Raw genomic sequence first — 20,487 nt, forward strand, 5'->3', positions numbered from 1 at the left:
GTGATTTCTCTCTCTGTCAAATGAATAAATAAAATCTTAAAAAAAAAATGGAGGGGTGCCTGGGTGGCTCAGTGGGTTGAGCCTCTGCCTTCGGCTCAGGTCATGATCCCAGGGTCCTGGGATCGAGCCCCACATCAGGCTCTCTGCTCAGCAGGGAGCCTGCTTCTTCCTCTCTCTCTGCCTGCCTCTCTGCCTACTTGTGATCTCTGTCTGTCAAATAAATAAATAAAATCTTAAAAAAAAAAATGGAAGAAGGCATTTTATAAAACTCTAAGGTTTTAACTATAATTATTATATTAAAAATATTCCAATATAAAACAATAAAAGTATAAATATAAGTCTCCGAATTATCACAACTTAAACACAAATATATTTTAAGTAGTAACATCCATACATTTTATTTATTTATTTTTAAATTTTATTTATTTAGGGACACCTAGGTGGCTCAGTCAGTTGGGCGTCTGCCTTCGGCTCAGGTCGTCATGCTGGGGTCCTGGGATTGAGCCTCACATCAGGCTCCCTGCTCAGTGGGGAGACTGCTTCTCCCGCTGCCTGCTACTCCCCCTGCTTGTGCTCACTTGCACTCTCTCTCTCTGACAAGTAAATAAGTAAAATCTTTAAAAACAAACAAATAAAATTTTATTTATTTAAATAATCTCTACACCCCAAGCGGGGCTCAAACTCACAACCCTGAGATCAAGAATCGCCTGCTCTACTGACTGAGCCAGCCAGGCGCTCCTCTAAAATTCAATTTTAAAAGCAACAATCTTCTAAGTAATCCCTTGGCCACCCTCCAACTACGTTCCAGGTCCCAGGATCCAGTGGGAGTTCCTCCCCAGCAACCCAGCCACCCTCCACCTACCCCAGAAGCACATGGAGGGGCCTTACCTCAATCCACCTGCCATCACTCTCTGTAAAGAGGACACAGAAGGGGTCAGACTTGGAGGTCACGTCCCGGTCCAGCAGGTTCTGGCCACTCACTGACAGTTCCACCTTGCACACGCAATACTGGGAGCCCACGGGGGCCGCCCCAGCTGCTGGGGCACCCCCACTAGGGATGTAGGCCATGGGGGCTGGCGGTGGTGGCAGCAGTTCCTGGCAGTCTAGGGGGATAGAAGTGGGGATCAGCGAGGGTACAGCCATCTGCTGGACCACTCCATCCTGAGGCAGTGTCACCCTCTGACCTTCAGGATGGGGGTAGGGAGATGGGAGGACAGGTGTGTTTATGGAGGGAGGACAAAGGCAAAAGCTTGACCAAAGGAGAATGAAGAAAAATGAGCCTCCGGTGGGCAGGTTTAGTTTGAAGTTATTATCTGCGTCGGTCAATCTTTGCGTGTGAGACACACACAAGGCCAAGTCACCCCTGCCAGATTGGCAACAGATCACAGTGAACACGCACATCTAAGATGCTCATTTTTCTGGGAAAACCTAGGCTTCTCCTGAGCAATTAACATTTTGGCATCTTGTGGCTACAGTGGAGCCTCTGATAGTTTGGGTTTCCCTCTTTGCTTTGGCCCCTAGGAAGCTCACTCCTGATAATTTATCTGAAATCTGACTTTGTTCATTGCAGTCTTATTCATCTTATGTATCCCGGGCATTAGCGAGCACGGTGACTGATGAACAAGGATGCACTGAGTGTATGCGTGTTGAATCAAAAAGATGAGCGTATAAATTAGTAAACGGACAGACCCTCCACATTCCTCAGATTCTGTCTGAGTTGGTCTTTATCCTCAAGACAGAATTTACTCTTTCACTCGCACATGACTTCCCCCAAATTCCATGTACAGAGCCCTTCTGTACCCCTTCCACTGTCACAGCTAATTACTGGCATGTGCTTACTTTAAAGCAGTTCTGTTACTCTCCAAGTTTATCTGGAGCAAGTGCAGAGAAACCCATCTCAGGGTGCAGAGGAAAGAAGCTCTGGGCTCTACCCATAACAAGGCCTCCTGGACAAGCCCTCTGTACCTCAGTTTCCTCATCTGCCCATGAGACATCACGACATAGCCCTCCCCAGACCCCAGTGCTTGGGTCTTATTTCCAGCAGCTCGTGTGTAGTTCCCACAGGCTCTGTCACTGTGTGGATGAGTCTAGCCCCCACTCACCCACAAAGGTCAGGTTCCAGCTCCTTGACTGACATGTCACCCCTCACTACTGAGCGGGTGACCAGCCCTGCCCTGCCCGTGAGCGGGGGACGCGGATCCAACTTACTGAGCTTCTGAGCGCTGATTACAAACTGAACCCACCCTCTGCTAATCGTCAGTCATTCACTCTAGAGTATTTACTAAGTATCTACTAGGTCCCAGGCCCCGGACAGGGACTGGGATCCTACGGGAAGAAGGCCGCCTAGCACAGCCTCAGCATTCACAGTCCGGCTGACAGTGGAGAGCAGCCAAGTCCTGGGGGGGCAGGGGGGGCAGGAGGGGCTTAATTCTGAAAGTGATGGAAGTCTCGGGAGGGTCTGAAGCAGGGAAGTGACTTGATCTGATTAGTGTCTGGAATGGCTGACTCTAGCCCCCATGACGAGGGGATGTTCCTGTGGAGAGGAAGCAGGGAGACTGGCGGGGAGGTGGCTGTCAGCCAGGCGGGAATGACCAAGCTGCAGCGGGCCAGCTGGGCTGGGCCTTCTCCCTCTGACCCCGGCCGCAGCCCACATCCTGAATGCCCGCCCGCCTCTGGCCGGCACACAGAGGCCCCAGTGCACAGGAGGCCTAAGCGAGTGTGGGGAGGGCGTCAGAGGCCCCTGTTCCTCTCCAGACACAGCGCACCCCAGGGCGCGCCTGACGGGGGAGGATCCGGGTCAGTGACAGAGTCAGCCGTCACCCCCTCCCTCCCACCGTCTGTCCTACAACCTCATCATTGTCACGCGAGCCCAGAGCATCAGGACAGCACTGCAATTTGCCCGCAGGGTTTATTCCTGTCCTGTAAAAATTAGTTTCCACTGGAAGGGCTGGGGAAACTGCACTCACTCTCCCTATGTGCAGCTGGGTGGCCCTCCCCGTGGTGCAGGGGTGAGCAAATCCTCAACCCAGTCCGGAGGAGAGGTTGAGGGGAGGGAAAAGGAGGGGACAGGGACGTCCAAAATGGACCTCACCATGTGGCGGAGGGATCGCCCATGTGTGTTGGCAACCACCTGGAGGTGGCATGGCCTCCCACAGTCACCCCCATTCTGCAGAGGAGGAAACGGGCCCAGAGAGTAGAAGTCAGCTGCCCAAGGTCTCAGGGCTAGGAAGCCACAGAGGCAGGGTATGAGCTGGGTCTCCAGGCCCCCCCAGGCCCATCGGTGGCCTTCCAGGCAGGGCTGGGGGATGGCCGAGCACGGTGAGGAACTCAGACCTAGGGCGGGAACGAAGGGGAGTCAGCCCAGGCAAAGGGAACCCTAGTTCCTCTGGAGTCACACTGTCTCCACCTCTGGGGTCATCCCTGATGGGGTGGGTTCCTGCTGACCTGCCTCCTCTCTACCTGACAGGCCCCCTTCACACCCCATTCCCCCCGCTGCCAAGTCAGAGGCATCTGCTTTCATCCTGAGGCGTGTCAGGGACCCCCCCTGTGCATGCACACACGCGTATGGTCACATACACGTGTCTACGCGTGCCCCAGACAAATAGGGGCAAAGGCACACACGTGTATGAACGCCTTGGGGCTGTTTCTCCCCTGCCCTCCCCCACGTCCAAGGCACCATCATCACTCCAGTGTCACCATGCTGTCCTCCTACCCCATGCTGGCTCTGGCCTGGTTGAGGGCATGGCCCGAAGGGCCAGGTCCCAGGGGAGGGTCAGGCTGGGCCGAGTTCTTAGAACCCATGGTGACTTCACCTGCTTTAGCCTTAGCCGGGAGGCCCTAGCTAGAGTGGGCAAGAGGTGGGAAGGGGAAGGGTGCTTCTCCCCCAGGCCGGGAGCTGGCAGGTCCCCCATCCCCAACTCACCCTCTGGCTGGAAGCTTCTGGATCCCCGAAATGGGGAGCACATGATGTCCGGAGTTGGGGCAAGCAAGGGTCAGAGGGAGCCCCTCTGCGCCAGCCCGGCAGCGGGCAGGCGGGCCGGACCCTGAGGCCTGACGCAACGGAAAAAGAAATCACAGCTTCTGCCGGGGCGGGGGGTGGGGGGGGCTCCCCTCCTACTCCAGCAGGAGGGCAGACGGACAAGGTGTCATTAAAGGAGGGTTGGGCCTGCCATGCGCATCTGGGCCAAGTGGAAACCTCCTTAATGTAGCCCCCGCCCCGCAGGTAATTTGAGGTTACGGGCTGCCTGGGGAGCATGGGGAGCCAGGGCCCATTTGCAGGTAGTCCTGACTCTTGGCCCAGGTGGACACAGGCCTTCCAGGGTGACCAGATCCCCAGGGAAGGAGCTGGAAGGCGGGGATATGAAACCAGTAGTCAGTCCCTCTTACAGATGAGGCAAAGAGAGGGCAGGGCTTGGGAATTCCCATTCATTCCTCCACAAACACTCCCTGATGGGCAGCGATGAGGAGTAATGAAGGAGACACAGAAGCTTCAGCACCTCCCCAGCGCCCCCCCCCCAGGGTCCCCTGGCCCCAGCTCCTAAATGCATCCTGCCCTTCAGGCAGGACAGGACAGGATCTGGAAACTGTGCTGAACCACGGGTCTAGAACATTAGGGTTGTAGCCAGAAACCTAGGAACCCATCATTCTTGATCTTGGTCTTTCCTTCGCTCCCCATCTATCCCACACCTGCTGCAGATTCCACCTCCAGGATGCAGAGCAATGTCCTCATCGCCCCACTTCCACTGCATTGGCCCAGCCAGATCTCCCTGAGCAACCCAGAGCCAGAGAGAGTCTCTATGCGTGGAAAGCAGATGCTACCGCACTTCTACCTGAAAATCTTCCAGTGGCTTCCCCTCCCAGGCCACACAAAACCCCAGTTCTTCCCAGGCTTCTACCCCATCTCGTGCCACCTTCCCCCTCCCCCTGCCTGTCCCAGCTACAGGGGCATCCTCTGGCTCTGTAAACACGCCAACCTCTCTCCTGCCTCAGGGCCTTTGCACTTGCTATCCACTCTGCCAGAATTGCTCTTCACAAGATGGGTCTTAGTAGTCAGAGGCCTTTTCTGGTTGCCTGAGCTAATGTGATTTCTGTCTCGGCCCGGTACCTGCAGTTCCCTTTATAGATCACTGCAATGTACACTCACTTTACTTGTCTACCTGTCTGTGTATTGTCTGTCTGCCCCCCCCCACTAGAATGTAATGTCCAGGAAGGAGGGATTACTACTGCTTCCCCAGCACGTCGGGCAGCAAGCACACATAATGAATACTGAATAAGTATGTACCAACGAGGGAGGGAGAGAATTCACTAGGCAGACTCTTTAATGTCAGAAAAATCACAACCACCTCTTCCTGGCACATGTCACAAACTGTAGACCCTCATGATTGCTTTAAGAGACCAGCAGGAGAGGGCCTCACCCAGAAGGGGCAGTGGTTTCTCTAAAACAGGGAAGGATGATGTCAAGGCCAAAGGCCTGCTTGCCCAACTCCATCCTTCCGCCCACTATCGGCCCTAGCGGCTCAGGACCCAGGAGCCGGGCTGCACACCCCACTCACGACAGGGAAGGGACACCGAGGCAAAGAGAGGTCCCAACTCAGAGACACGCAGTGCTGGGGAGACACCCAGAGCGTCAGCCACAGGGAGGGGGGCAGTGGGGCTGCGGAGGTAGACGGCCAAGCCAGAGAAAGGGGGAGCCGGCTGGGGAAAAAAGGGGATGGAAGACGAAGGGTGGGGATGAGGTGCCATGGGAGGAAGCAGCCCTCACTCTGGGGATTCTCAGTTCGAGGACAGCATGGGCCAAATGTAACCAGGGGACCACCTATCGGGACTTCAGGCGCAGGTCAGCAACGTGCCCCTTGAAAAAGCATGTTCACCTTGATATTTAGAAGATGAAAGAAAGAAACGCTGTTTTCCGTGCTCACTATAGCAAGTAATGCTCTATGAAGTCTGGTCAGTGGCAGGAACAAGGAAGGGGACTCAGTCCTCTGATCGCTACTGGCGACAGTGAGGAGCACAGACTCTGGACTCAGAACACCGGACTTTGAATCCCTGGCTCTGCTATTTACCTGCTGTGCGTCCCTGGGCAAGTTACTCAATGTCTCTGGTCTCTGTTTCCCCCTCTATCTATGAAATGATGACAGCGAGTGCACAAAGGGAAGCGCTTAGAATGACAGCTCATCGCTGGTGCTATTTACCAGCAATCCTTGATGGCTGGGGGCAGGTGGTGCAGACCGGAAACCTCGGGAGACCTGCAAGTGTACAGATTATGTCAAAGGGGCCTGAGAGTTAAAACTGGTTGAGAAATACGGCTCTAGGTTCCCCTTCTCAACCGGAAGGCACGGTGCTGGGATGCCGGTGGCGGGCAGGGTGGTGGATGGTGGGGCCAGGGAGCGGGTAACGGCTTCAGGCCCCACATGGTGCCTTGGGGTTCTCAGCCATGCAGCGAAGCCCGCTCCGTGGGGTCTGATCGTTGATAGCAGAGGCTCCAGCGGTGGTGGCCCCAGGCTCCATGTGTGTCCCCGGGTCCTCAGCGTCTCCCCGGGGGCTTGTCAGAAATGCACCATCCTGGGCCCCACCAGACCTGCTCGGTCAGAATCCCTAGAGTGGCACTTAGCAACCTGTGTTTTAACAAGCCCTCCCGGTGATTCTGCGGTGGGCTAAAGTATACACGGGGCCCGTGGGGTAGCTAGGTGGGGCATCGCATGAAAATGCAGATTCTGATTCAGCAGGTCTGGGGAGGGACCTCCAGGTCTGCGTTTCCTGCCAGCCCCCAGGATGCTGAGGCTGCCCCCTCTGAGACCACACTTCGAGCACCGGGCTCCTGGATCCAAGCTTGCAATATGACCGCCTCATGGCTGGCCACGTCCCGGGGCGGGGGTTGGGGGAGCGCTCTAGGTGGGCCTGCCCTGGGTGTAATTAAGCCCATGTCCTACTTGGTGGTCCTACCAGGACTGCTCCCAGCCAGGTCTCCGCAGATCTCTGAGTTTGCCATGTCCCATCTAGAGGGTAACACTATTGGCCAGAACCCTCGGTTTACCAGATGCCTGGTCGCTGCTGGCTGGCCCTGATGGCTTCACTAGCTGAATTTCTGGGGTCGGATCGTGTCTTGACTGTGTCCAGATCTAAGTGGCCTCCTTCGCCTAGACGAGACGATCCAAGAATACAAATGGCAACTGTATAAGGCTTCCCCAGAGAAAACAGAACCAACAGGATAGCTATATATAGAGAAAGAGGTTTCTTTTAAAGAATTGGCTCGTGCAGTTGTGGGGGCTGCAAATTCTAAATCTGTAAGACAAGTCGGAAAGCTGGAAATTCAGGTCAGTCAGAGGTGACACTGGCAGTCTTGAGTCCAAAATCCACAGGGCAGGCCAGGCAGGGTGGAAACTAGACAAGACTTCCACGTTGCGGGATAGATCTATTTTTAAGATAAAGTCTACCCCCGCCGTGGGGCTCGAACTCACGACCCAAGATCAGGAGCCGCACACTCTCCCAACAGAGATAGCTGCCAGCTGGGTGTCCTTCTATGTTGTAGTCTTGGCGCTGAATTCCTTCTTCTTGGAGAAGATCTTTGCTTTTATAAAAGGCCTTCAATTGATTGGATGAGGCCCACCCACATCATGGAGGATAATCTGCTTTAATAAAAATCTACTGCTTTAAATGTTAATCACATCTTAAAAATACCTACATTCTCACCAAGGTGACACATAAAATTAACCATCACCACAAACTTCAGCCTGCAGGAGACCCACATGGGGCAGGAAAACAGGGTGCTGGGGCTAGAGTTCTGGGTCAGCCCTTCCTGAATGTAGGAGCTAGGGGGGCCTACTCCCACTCTGCCTGCTGGAAGGGTAGAGAGGAGGCAGGTCCGGCTGCAATGATGGGAAGTAGTGATAAACTGAGAGTAATAATCACACCTGTCCCCAGCCCTGAGTGGAGCATAGTGTGGTCCACATACTGTCGTCCACAGCTCCACGACATCCTTGAGCGAGGTGTTAGCACCGCTCCCATTCTCCAGATAAGCAAACTGAGGCATGGAAGGGTCTGCATCCCAGAGCCTCTGCTAAGACGACTTCAGATAAGCCCTTTGGTTCTTCTGGATCTTAGTTTTTCTTATCCATCAACTAGAAAGTACAAAAGTGACACAGGGCACCTGGGTGGCCCAGTGGATTGAGCCTCTGACTTCAGCTCACTTCATGATCCCAGGGTCCTGGGATCGAGCCCCACATCGGGTTCTCTGCTCAGCAGGGAGCCTGCTTCCCCCTCTCTGTCTGCCTGCCTCTCTGTCTACTTGTGATCTCTTTCTCTGTCAAATAAATAAATAAAAATTTTTAAAAAGGGCCTGACACACTGTAGGGGCTGGCTCAAGATGAGAAAAACCTCTCTGGGGCTCCAGGCTGTTCTCAGTACAACACCCAAGCTCCCTGACAGAGCGTTTACACTCCTGGCTCCAGCTACACTGGCCACGACATCGAGTTCTGGCTGGATGTCTGGTGCCTCGGTCATTTTGCATATGCTGTTCCATCTGCCGGGAGTGCCCTTCCCCCTAATTCACTTGGCTTTTTCATTCTTCAAACTCAGCTCAGCAAAACCGTGATATCACGGTGTCCCCCTCACACCCAACCACTACCCCTAGGCTGACCATACCAAGAGGGAGATGAGGCTGCCGGGGGTGGGGGAGTGTGGACTGCTACAACCCCCTTGGAGGAATGTACAGCAGGGTCTCCAGAAGGTAAACAGACACATCCCGTGATGACCCAGCAATGCCCAGCAGAAACATCATGCATGTGTTTGCCAAAGGCCCCCCGACAAGGACTCTCACAGCAGCACTATTCCTAGGATCCCCAACTGGATACACCCCGAACGCCCATCATCGGGAGGAGAGCTAAGGAAACGGGCCCCCCCACACCGTGGATTATACCATGGGGCCGGACAAACAGAGCCAGACGAAAGGAGTACCCGGTCCTGTCTGATTTCCTTTATAGGGAACGAAACAGGCAAAAACAGGTCTATGCTGTTGGGAGTCAGAAGAGTGGTGGGACAGGTGAGGGAATGGGTGCTTGTGACCAAACAGGGCGGGGGGAGGGGGGCGCACAGGAGGGGGTGCCCTGGAGATGGTCATGTTTCCATTCCTGGGTCCCAGGTGCTGCTGATGGATGCTTTGGTTGGAGGCCTGTCCCTGAGTTGTACACATGGGACATCCGCTCCATTTCTGGACATTTGATACTTCAGTGAAATGTTGTAAAACCAAAAACTCAGCGAGTCCTCCACAAAGCCCCTCCTGAGACCCTGGTCCTGGGCAGGAAGCACTGACACTGTCACCACTGGCTTAGGAAATGTCGCTGTCCTTTCCTGAAAGTGAGAAAAGGGGAAGGGGACCATAGGTTCTCAGCATGCCTGACGGGCCAGTTCCGGGATCTCAGAATCATGAGTTGTGTCTGAATCTCCCAGCTGAAAGGCTCCAGGCAGGTCTGGTCCCCTCTTCCAGGCACACACCAACCCCAGCCACAGCCCCGGTTCTGCGGGGAAAGGGGAGTCCAGCCCCGAGCCGCTCACACCCCTGGGCCCTCCCTGCAAGCCTGGGGCTGCACCGCTCCCCCCAGGCGGCACACAGCCCCCAGAGAGTGTGCCGGGCTCTCGCCCAGGTGGCGGGCGCATCTCAACACCAATCACTTCTCTACCTCCGCGAAGGCATGGCACTCCCGACAGGCGGCAGCTAGGCCATTACAGGGATAAATATAGCCACAGACAGCACCGAGAGGGAGCTGCAGCAGGGGTTTGATGCCCCCTAGCCCCCAGCCTCCACCAGATCACACCCCGACTGCAGCCTCCCCCCACTCCCGCCAATCACCAAGCTCTGGCCCCTGGGGAAGGGGGCCTCCCTGCTTCAGCTCAACCTTGGTCCAAGGGCCTTGGTCCGTCTCACCAGCCTATGGCTCCGCAGCGGGCACAGCAGGCTGCCAGGTGCCTCCATGCTCCTCCCCACCCCCTCCGGGAGTCCAGACGCTGGGTTAAGTCCTGCTTCTGCCACCCGCCACCTCCTCCCTCCTAGGCCTCAGCTCCTTCTTCCACCAAGCGAGGCAAGGGACGGGCTGCCCTCCCGCCTCCCAGAAAGCGTGACAGGGGACGGGTGTGGATGCACCTTAGGGTGCACAGGGTACTTCAGGGACCTTGGAAGTCGGCAGGGCCGAGATCGGAGGCTAAACCAAGCTAATGGAGGACAGAGGGCGTGGTGATGGTGGCCACCAGCCGAAGTCATTCCCACCTGGCTTCATTCGAAGGGGCTGCCTCAGGCACGGGAGCAGCCCTGGGCCCTTCCTTCTTCCCTGGGGTGCCCATGCTCAGCCAGGGACTACCACGGGGAGACTGAAATGGGGGCTTCCCAAAAGTGTGTCAACTCTTGCAAGTTCCTTGCCCTCTCTGTGCCTCAGTTTCCCTGCCTGTGAAGGGCTGGGGTTCCTTCTGGTCTTGAGGAGTCTACATATAGCCCTCAGTCTTCCCTGGGCTGCTCTGGGCCTCAGTCGCAAGCTCTGCCCCAACACCCCCCCCCCCGAATCTCTGGGCTGATTTACCCTGAAAGTCACCTGGGCTCACCCAGGTCCAAGTCCCCACACGGGTTCCAGCAGGGTGGCGAGACACCGTTGCTCACACCCCTCAGCACGTGGGGATCTCCCCCACTTTTCCTTGACAGCGTCCTTTAGTTCGGTGGCTTTCTTGCTGCCCAGCCCACACCCTGCCACACTGAAGGGCTGCCCTCAGCCAGACAGCCCTCAGCCTGATAGTGGGGATAGGCCTCTCTGAGCCAGAGGGCAGGTGCTACCCCAGGCCCAGCCCTCCCCAGTGAGCCCTTCTGGTCAAGGGCATCACCATCCGCTCCTAGGCTCTGGGTCCTCCCTGAGAAGGAAACAGTAGTGCAGGCTGAGGGTGCCTGGTCCTGTCCTGAGGCTTACGGCATCCCACTGTGGCCTTCTTGCAGTCCCAGGACACAGCCCCTCTCACTAGTACCCCATTTTACACATAGGACAACTGAGGCACAGAGAAGTTATGGAAACTGCCTGTTAGCGGTTGAATTATGTTCCCCTAAAAACTAAGTTGAAATCCTAACTCCTCAGTGCCTCAGAATGGGAACTTTTCTGGAAAGACAGCGGCTGCAGATGTAATTAGCTAAGATGAGGCCAGACGGGAGGAGGAGGGGCTCTTAATCCAATATGACTGGTGTCCTTATGAGGCACCAAGGGAAGGAGGCAGAGAGAGGAATGAGTGATGCTACCACAGCTCCCAGGAGCTGGAACAGGCAAGAAAGCGCCCTCCCCTTCAGCCTTTAGTGGAGCACGGCCCTGCCAACACTTTGAATTTGGCCTTCTGGCCTCCAAAACCGAAGATATTTCTGTGCTATGAGCTGCCCAGTTTGGGGTCCTTTGTTACAGCAGCCCTAGAAAACTAATACAGTACCCAAGGTCATCCGGCTAGTCCATGGCAAACCAGAGTGTGACACCAGGCAGCTGAGATCCTTGCATTCATGGTGCAAAGCACACCCCACCCTGAGGGGCCACAAGGGTGACTTGGAAAGATGGCTGCGGCCCAAAAGGAGGGAGGGGTCAGATGGTGTCATCTGAGGGGAGCTGAGCATGCTCTCTCCTGCATCCCGGGGAGCGGCCAGCCAGGCACAGCGTGCAAGCCAGAAGACCCCAGCTCCCAGCAAGATACAAGAGCCACCAATGGAGAAAGAGCGCTCTTAGAATACACTAAGCATACTCCTACCTCAGGGCCTTTGCTTGTGCTGTCTCCTCTGTCTAGGGCACCCTCCCTCTTTCATTCATTCAAAAATATCCACGGAACACCTGCTGGGCACCCGGCACAGCCGGGATACAGCCATGAACCAGAGACCACTGCCATGGATTAGCATGTCTACTCGAATGTCATGGCCTCCCTGACGCCTCACGGAGTGCCTCCCCTACCCCGCCCCAACTATGTGAAATCCTCCTGCCGCCTTGTCATTGGCAGCCTCTCTCTGTCCCCCATTCCACTGAGCTCCATGTCGGTGCCCTGGCTTCAGTGCTGTCCCTGGCCCAGAGGACCTGCTCAATAAATATTTGCTGAGTGACAACCGGGCAGCACTACAGTGAACGGAACATGGGGCCCAAAGCCACTGGTGGAAAAGGACTCGCAGCCCTCTTTAGGTTACAAGCCCTTTCAAAGCTGCCTGAAGAACCCCATGAAGAAAGCGGCGGGGAGCGCTCCTGGTAAGGAGCGCCATTTTCCAGACAAAGAAACTGCGGTCAGGGGGGTTAAGAGCTGTAGCCCAGGTCACATGGGGAGTGGGTGACCCTCCCCAGCACACTTCAGTCCCCTGGGGAGGGAGACCATGGCAGCAGCGGCTACCTCCATGTCCTCCACTCCTGGTCCTTGGGTGTCAGGCAAATAATCCCACCCTCTCCAGACGCGTGCCTTTCCTCGTCCATCAGCAAGCCCGCGGCCCTGGGCCGCTCCCCCAGCACTTAGCAGGCTGAGCAGCAAGGCCTCCAGAGACGCAAGAGGGCAAAGTCACGACTCCTCGGGGCTCTGTCAGCCCACATCACGGGCCCCTGTGACGGGAGGCTACAGTGCGGGGCAGCCCCAGACATCCATCGTGTATTTACGGAGCACCTCTCTCAGGGCAGGGAGAGGGCCCTGAACAAGATGGGCACGGTCCTTGCCGTCCCTGAGGCTGCCACTCTTTGGGAAGAGGAGAGATAATAAGCAGATACACAAACGAATAAATAAGGTGACTGTAGAAGATGGTTAATGCCACCCCGAGAAAAATTAAGCGAGGTGATACCCAGGGAGTGAGCAATTAGCAGCTAATTAGCCTCACCTCAGACCCTGGAGGAAGAAGGTGAGGAGAGAGCAGCAGAGAAAACTCCAGAACATCAAACAGCACCGAACAGCACAGTCAGTCCATTTGACCCCACCATGGGAGCAGAGGCCGGCTGAGAACGAGGACGCACCTTAGACCCCCACCCAGCTCTTAGGCAGTACAGGACCTCAAGGAGCTGTGACTCCTTCAGAACACCCAAGTCTCCCTCTGGACAGTGGGGGTGGGATATGACCGTCCTCTTCTCCAGCTGCTGCCTGCCGAGATCCTAGGGTGACCCAGCCTCCTGGCTCCCACAGACCCCATTCTGTGTTCCGCAGGGCACTGGGCAGGACTGGAGGGGATCCTGCCCCCTTTCTGAGGCCAAGTCTCCAAAGGAGAGGTGGCTAGAGTCCTGAAATGGTCGCGCCTGATCCAGCAGGCCCTGTAAGGGTTGGGGAAGGCGGGGGGAGGGGAGGGCAGCTGGGACCCTGGCCCTGGGCTGGGGGCTTCTCAGTAGGGGACCTTGCCTGGGGACAATGCTCCCTGCTCTGAGAATGTTCTTTGTTTTCTGTCACTCCTTAAAATGGGAACATAATCAGATCTACCATCCCTCACAGTGTCCTCCTCTGTTGGGCAGAACCTGCCCACTCGGGACTCTGCACTTTGAACAGTCCAGAAGCCTGACATTTGGCTCTTACTCTTCTCTCCAAGAAGGATGCAGGAGAAGGGAGAAGAGTCTGGCCTGAGAAAACCCCAGAAGGAATCCTAAATGCCCTCATCAGGCTTACGGATATTCCCAGGAATAACAACACTGACAGTTAACAGTGACCGAGTGCTTGTCACCAGACGAGTCACAACGATGGCACATGACCCCTTTGTCATCTAATCCTCACAACTCCCTTTAAATAAATACACAATCACCCTAAAAGATGACAAAGGTATACAGAGTATCATTCTTACTACTTTACAGGTAGAGACACTGAGGCTCTATCCCTGGCCTTCTTCTCCCTGAGTTTTTAATTTTTCACGGCCCCGGGGCGGGGTGGGGGGGTACCTTGAAACACTGCACATGCCATTCATGAAGCACACTGCACTTTGCAGAACCCCTGTTCTCCGGTTGCAGCCTCCCAGGAACCCTATAAACTGGAATGTGTCATAGTGTGCTTCATTTTACAGATGGAAAAAACCCCTGAGCCCAGCGAGTGAGAAGGCACACACACACAGGAAGTGGCAGAGGGCAAGGAGAATCCGTTTGTCAATATTCTTAGTCCCTGGTTCTTTCCTTGGCCAGACCTGCCCCGGGGGGAGACCCCTCCCAGAGGCCTGCAGGGCCGCCGGCCTGGGGCAGTACCAGAACACACTGGGCCCTATGCCAGAGGGACTGCAATAAAACCACTCCTTATGTTTGCACCCTGCCTCCTGACACACAGGTCCTTGACCATTAGCCCATTTTACAGATAAGCGGGGGAGACTGGGAGAGGGAGGTGTGGTCCCCCAGCTCACCTACCCAAGGCCATTCAGGCCCCAGCAAGACTGGCCACAGCAGCTGCTGAAGGTTACAAAGGGGTTCCTCCCCCCAGTTACTGAAGCTGTGGGGGGCCCAAGGAACAGAAAAAGCACTCCACCCATGGGTGACAGCCCACACCCCTAAGGCAAGCAAAAACTAAGGGCAGACAAAACAAAAGGCCGCTTGTAATTCTCCCAGATCCCTTGCTGGTGTCACTCTCCCCAAATACATAACAGGGCTGGGAGAATCACTGGCAACAGCATGAGCCTGGCTACCAGAGCCCTGGATTCCAGTTCCCCTTCCTGATCTTGGGCAAATCACAGCCCCCTTAAAGGAGGCCCTGCCGGGGAGTTTGTCCAAGGAAGGGGAGGGGGCGGAGGGCGGGGCTGGGAAATGGGATGGGAAGAGGGGAGTAAGACACCTCTATTCTCAGAAAAGCAGGGCTGCGGAGAAAGGAAAGGAAGCAGGAGACTCGCTCTTTCTCTCTCCCCATGTCCCCCCACCCCACCCCCTTAACCACACAGGTGCCAGACAGATTTTGCGGAAAAAAAAAAAAAAAAAACTAGTTTGCAAACACACTTCGACTTCTGGGAAGCTGCCCAGCTCCACTCCCTCCCTTCGTTCCCTCTTCTGGGCTGGGAGCTGGCTCTCCGGCAGGGCTCTGGGGCGGGGGTACTGGGGGTTGAGAGCAGGGTGCGGGGGCCAAGGGCCAGCCCGACCCCAAGTCTTCGGCAGCTACTACAGTGGCGGGGACTCTACCTTCCGGACGCCCCCAGACTCCTCGGGGAAGGTAGGCGAGTCCCTAAACAGCTGGGCTCGAACCCCGAGGGGCGCCACCCTCCTCCCGCACCCTCCCGGCTTTGCCCCGGGGCGCAGCCGGAGCGCCCCCGCGTGGCCGGGTCGCAGCTGAGTCACCCAAGCTCCCGAGCGTGGGTGCCCCCCGCTGACGGGGGCTCGGGGCGCCACGGCCCCCGAGGCGGAACCCAGCTTCCTTCCAGCCCGCCACTGGCGCCAGAAGCCGAGCCCGAAGGCCGAACTTAGCTCTGGCGCCAGGGCGCCCCGCCCGCCCCTGGCCCGCCCGGGCCCCACTCACCGCGGGTCCCGCGGGCTCCGCCGCCCTCACGGCGCGGCCGCGGCTGCCGCTGCCCGCGCTCCGGGCCGCCGGAACATCCCGGGGCGCTCCCCTGCTCGGCAGGGCCCGCGGGCGCGGGACGGGCTCAGGGCGCTGCCCGCGCGGCCCCGGCCAGCTCGCGTGCGCTCCCAGCCGCTCGGGGTCCGGCGCTCCTCCCGGGCGGGCGGGCGGCGGCGGCGGCTCGGGCTCCTCCCTCCGGCCGAGAGGGGCGGGGGTGGGGAGGGAGGGGGGAGGCGAGGCGGGCTCTTCCTGGAGGGGCGAGCACTCCCCACGGGCGGAGCGGGAGCGCTGTCCCGCCCGCCGCCCGCAGCTCAGAGCCCGTGGCTGGCGCGCCCTAGCGCTCCGGGCTCTCGGCGCCGCGGGGGCCTAACGGCCGGGGCCGGAACCCGAGGGTCCGAACGCTCGAGGCCGGAATCCGAGGGTCCGAACGCTCGAGGCTGGGACTCCGCGGATCGGAGCGCGGCTGGTTCGCACCCTCCCTGGCTGGCCTCGCCGCGAGCCGCGGGCACCTCCGAGTTCCGAGCACCTTGCGCTCAGGGCCGCGGGCGCGGGAACCGAGGGGTGGGCTCAGCTCGGGCCTGCGGGGCCCCAGCGCGCAGCCTGTGGCCTCGACCCCCAGGGCCCCGAGCTGCGCCCTCGGGGGGTACGCGGCAGGGCTGGGTTCTGGGCTGCGTTGAGCCGCGCTAGGACCGCAGAGTCTCCCCCTCCTCCCGTAGTAAAAGAGCTCCGCATTTTCTTGTCGCCAGACACTAGGAAGATGACACATATTTCTCTGGCAGAGACGCTAAGATAAAGACAGTTTCAACAGTGCCTGGGGATAGTTAGCGGGAGCGTAATTAAGGGGGGGCCTTGAGGCCCTGGCCCTGAGTCCCCCTTTTCTGTGAAGGCCTTCTTTTACCCTAGAAGAAGCATCAATTCTTAAGAAACGCATTTATCGCCTCCGGGCGCTCCCGCTGCAGACCACTCAGCGGTATTTATCTGCACACACACACCCCAAAATCTGGGCCAACGGCGGCTCAGCCCCATTTAACCAGATTGTGGGAGATCTCACGGCCACTTCCAAAGCCCTTGGCCCTGAGGCTCAAGGACCTCGTGCTTGGGTTGTGGTTTTTCCGTTCCGGGTAGGAGAGGGTTAACTAAGAGACTCGCACTGCAGCCTGTGAACCTCCCTCCAGTCTGAGTCACGGGCACATAGCAGCCTTGGAGGGGCGGCCACTAAGAAACCCCAGGGCTCTGAGCTTTGTTCTCTGCCTGCCTGTTCCCCATCCATCCTTCCTTTCTCCAAGCTCTCCTCACCTTTCCTCCACCTAAGTCTTCAAAGCCCTCTCAGCCCAGCTTTGGGGCAAACCAATCCATAGACATACTAGCGACAGCCCCCACCTCCCCCAGGAAGCCTTGCCTGATTGATCTGGCCCTCAGCATCCCTATCCTCTCCTTGCTTCAGAGACACAGGAGTGGCAGGTCCTGGGATGAACTATGGTGAATCCAAGCAGCGTCCCTCCCCTCAAGTTCCTCACCTCCCCGGACCAAGCCCATGACCCAGGTAATTGTATTATTGGGTGAAAAGTGCAAAGATTGGAGGTGGGGTGGCCCGGAAGACCCCACTCAGCCACAGAAGTCAGACTTCCCCAAGGAGCCCCGAAGGATGAAGTAGTTGGGTCTGCCCAGGGTGAAGAAGATCCTGGATCCCTGGCCACAGGGACAGAATTTAATAAAGGCCAGGGATCCCAGCAACTGCCCTCCTAGGTATCTACCCAAGGGAAATGAAAGCCTGTGTCCAAACAAAAACTACCAAATGTTCACTGCAGCAGAGTTCAGAAAAGCCAAAAAGTAGGGACAACTCCAATGTCCATTAAGCATTGAATGGATAAACAAAATGAGCTTTCTCCACACCATGGGATATTATTCAGTCATAGAAGGGGGTGGCATGTGTACGATATGGACAAACTTGGAAGTCATGATGCTAAGTGAAAAGAGCTGGTCACAAAAGATCGTGCATATGTGTGATTCCATTGCCATGAAATGTCCACACTAGACGAGTCCTCAGGCACAGAAGGAAGTCTAGTGGCTGTCTAGGCCTGGGAGGAGATACTGGGGAGTGATTGCTATTAATGAGGGTTTTGGGCGCCTGGGTGGCTCAGACGGTTAAGCGTCAGCCTTCAGCTCAGGTTATGATCTCATGGTCCTGAGATGGAGGCCTGCCTTGGGCTCCCTACTCAGTGGGAAGTCTGCTTCTCCCCCTGCCCTCCCCTCTGCTCCTGTTCTCGTGTGCTCTCTCTCTTTCTTGCAGAAATAAATAAAATCTTAAAAAAAGGGGGGGGGATTTCTTGGGAGATGATTAAAAATGTCCTGAACTTAGATGACGGAGTTGCACAGCTGTAGGTATACTCAAACCATTGACTTGTAGACTTCAAAGGGATGAATGTTATGTCTAATACAAAACCAGGGAGCAGGAGAGACCAGAGGTCAACTGACGAAGGCCAACTGACCATCATGTGTTGATTCTACACTTGATGCACACACAACGCAAGGCCGTCACAGCTCAATGCTGAAGGGAGTCTTTCCTCGCCTACATGGGGTTCTCTCTGCAAAAGCAGAAGGCCTTGATTTCCTGAAATAGGTCTAAGTGTGTGTGTTTGTGTGTCTGTGTGTGTGCATGTGTATGAAACACCTGCTGTCTGGGTGTTTATGTCCACAGTCCAGGCTGTCTGGACAGACAGATGAGAACAACCAGGGTTGCCTCTACACTTGAGTGTGAATTTAAGACACTCAATTTAAGAGTACTGCGTACCAGGCCCTGGCTGGCCTCAGACGTGTGGGAGGGGGTAGAGGATGGAGGGGCTCCCAGTTATTAATGTTGCATCACAAATCCCCCCAAACCTTATAATCTATCTCTCAAGGCTCTGAAGGTGGGGGTTCACCTGGGCTCAGCTGGGGTGGTCCTCGCTTAGGATTTCTCAAGCAGATGCAGTCAGATCACAAGAGGGGCTAGCGTTCTCTAGAAGGCCTATGTTTGGCCGTTGACACTGGCTGTTGGCTTGGACCTCAGCGGGAGTGGTCCATGACTGTTGGTGCGACCTGGGTTTCCCTGGAATATGGCGGCTGGTTTCCAAGGGTGAGCAGCAAGCATCCCAAGAGGACCAGGTGGAAGCCTTGTTATCTTTTATAGAACCTTAGCCTTGGAAGTCATACGATGTCACCAGCTCTCTCCATAGACCCTCCTCTCTGAGAGGACTGTCACTGTTATGGGAGATACAGCGGTGGCCGTCTTTGGAGAACACCATCTGCCACACAGGGAGCTGATACGGAGACATATCCGTGATGGAGACATCCCCTGGAGGATCACATGGCTGACTCCAGAGCCAGATTCCAGGCGTGGAGTCATGGCTCTGGGTTTGAATCCCAGTGGCTGTCGTTATTGCCTGGGTGAGATCATTAATTCCTCTGGGTCTCAGTCTCCTGCTCAATACAATGGGAGGATAGATTTGGTATCCACTTCTTGGGATGCTTGTGGGAATTCAGAGAGACCGTTGTGTGATTAGAAGGGTACCAAGCACTCCTAGACATCGGGACTGTCTTTAAGTTCCAGAGTTGTGGTCGCTGTAATGCAGGGAGCCCTGCTTCTAGGCTCAGGACGCCCAGGCACCCCCTGCCTTTCCAGCCAGCCTCAGACACCTCCATCCACCCCAACCTTGTGCTGACCACAGGCACAGCCCAGGAAACTGGATGCTTCTGTCCTAGGCACTCAACCTGGGGACCCCAGTTGGCCTTTGTTCTCTAGGGAAAGCTCCTTTTCAGTCCTCTCCTCCTCAGGGCAAAGGTCACTTTCTGGGCAGCTGGGCTGGGCTGGAGTTTGTGTGGGATGAGCAACAAGGTACAGTTGCCCAGGCCCAGGGCCAGTAAGGACACCCGTTCTGGAGGCTAGAGGCCTGGAGACACACGGGGTGGGGGCGGGGTGCCTCACCAGGGTGGCTGCCAGGAGCAGGAGGCAGACCAGCTGTCCCCAGAACTTCCTGAGACCAGCCCTGGGAGGATCTTTGCCAAAGGAGCCCTGTTCTTTTCCAGGAAGCTCTGGGATGTGTCCAGAGGGCATGTGCAGCTCTGGCTGGGGTGGGGCCACCGCCCTCCAGCCTGGCCTTGGCCCTGCAGGGGGGTTGGGGGCAGAGCAGGTCTGGGCAGAATTCCCAGCCCTCCAGACTTGGCGGGGGCTTCCTGAAGGACACACAGACCTGCAGACCCGTTAAATACCCCGCCAGGACCACCTCAGCTTCCTGCTCCGGTGCAGGATTAGAATTGTGGCTTTGCTGAATGCCGGCTATTGTGACCTTGACCTCCGTTTTCTCCTTTGTCAGTGGGCCGTAGAGTGTTACCCAGATGATGGCTATGGGTCTAGAGGAGGTCACAGATGGTGGAAGCCCTACAGAACAATAACCAGGCAAGCCAGGTGACAGAGGGTTCAAAACCCTCCCCGAGGGAGGATTAACCAGAAGGTCACCTTCTCAGTGCTGATAAAAGTGGGTCCTTGTGCCTTCTCACTGCGCAGATGAGGAAACTGGGTCTTCCCCTGCGGGACTGAGTCGCAAAAAATTTCAAAGTGGTTAAGAGAGTAGATCCTAAGAGTTTCCTCTCAAGGAAAAAAAAAGTCATTATTTTTCTTTCTCACTTTTTTTTTTTTTTCTTTTTGTAACTCTAGGAGATCCTGGATATTAATTAACTTATTGTGGTCATCATTTCACTCAGTCGGTGCTGCATGTCCTGTGTATCTCACTGAAACTCGAGGGGAAAATGAGCGAAAATAAAAGTCACGACACCCAGCCTGGATTCCTGGTGATGAAGTCCCAGAACCTAAGTCAGGTTCGGTGGGGTGAGGAGGTTCGGAGCCGACGACTAAAGAAAGAATTCTTAAGACGTCATTGGTGCAAAATGGTGGTTTATTAAAGCACGGGGACAGGGCCCGTGGGCAGGCAGAGATGCAGCTGCCGCGCCGGGTTGTGAGGGGTGGTTGGTTATATACGCAGG

At 56.3% G+C, this 20,487-nt stretch overlaps 1 protein-coding gene and 1 long non-coding RNA gene across 3 annotated transcripts in view; one reads left to right on the forward strand and one right to left on the reverse strand.

The window, feature by feature from the left end:
• Positions 1 to 15,637, reverse strand: part of CPNE2 (copine 2) — a 44,563-nt gene extending 28,926 nt beyond the window's left edge. For both annotated transcript variants that reach the window (XM_082712431.1, XM_082712430.1), the window contains exons 1-2: positions 15,430 to 15,637; positions 889 to 1,103 (exon numbers count right to left, since the gene is read on the reverse strand). In XM_082712431.1, coding sequence (XP_082568557.1) covers positions 889 to 1,068 — 180 coding nt within the window. In that variant the 5' untranslated portion in view covers positions 1,069 to 1,103; positions 15,430 to 15,637. The remainder of the gene's footprint in view (positions 1 to 888; positions 1,104 to 15,429) is intronic.
• LOC309853891 lies at positions 14,309 to 20,289 on the forward strand. The gene is made up of 4 exons (XR_014306019.1): positions 14,309 to 15,126; positions 16,913 to 17,011; positions 18,638 to 18,894; positions 20,162 to 20,289. It is a non-coding gene; the product is annotated as an uncharacterized lncRNA (long non-coding RNA).
• Positions 20,290 to 20,487: the final 198 nt, after the last annotated feature.

This window comes from Mustela nivalis (genome assembly GCF_964662115.1).
Source record: "Mustela nivalis genome assembly, chromosome: 18".
In the NCBI taxonomy this organism is placed as follows: Eukaryota; Metazoa; Chordata; class Mammalia; order Carnivora; family Mustelidae; genus Mustela; species Mustela nivalis.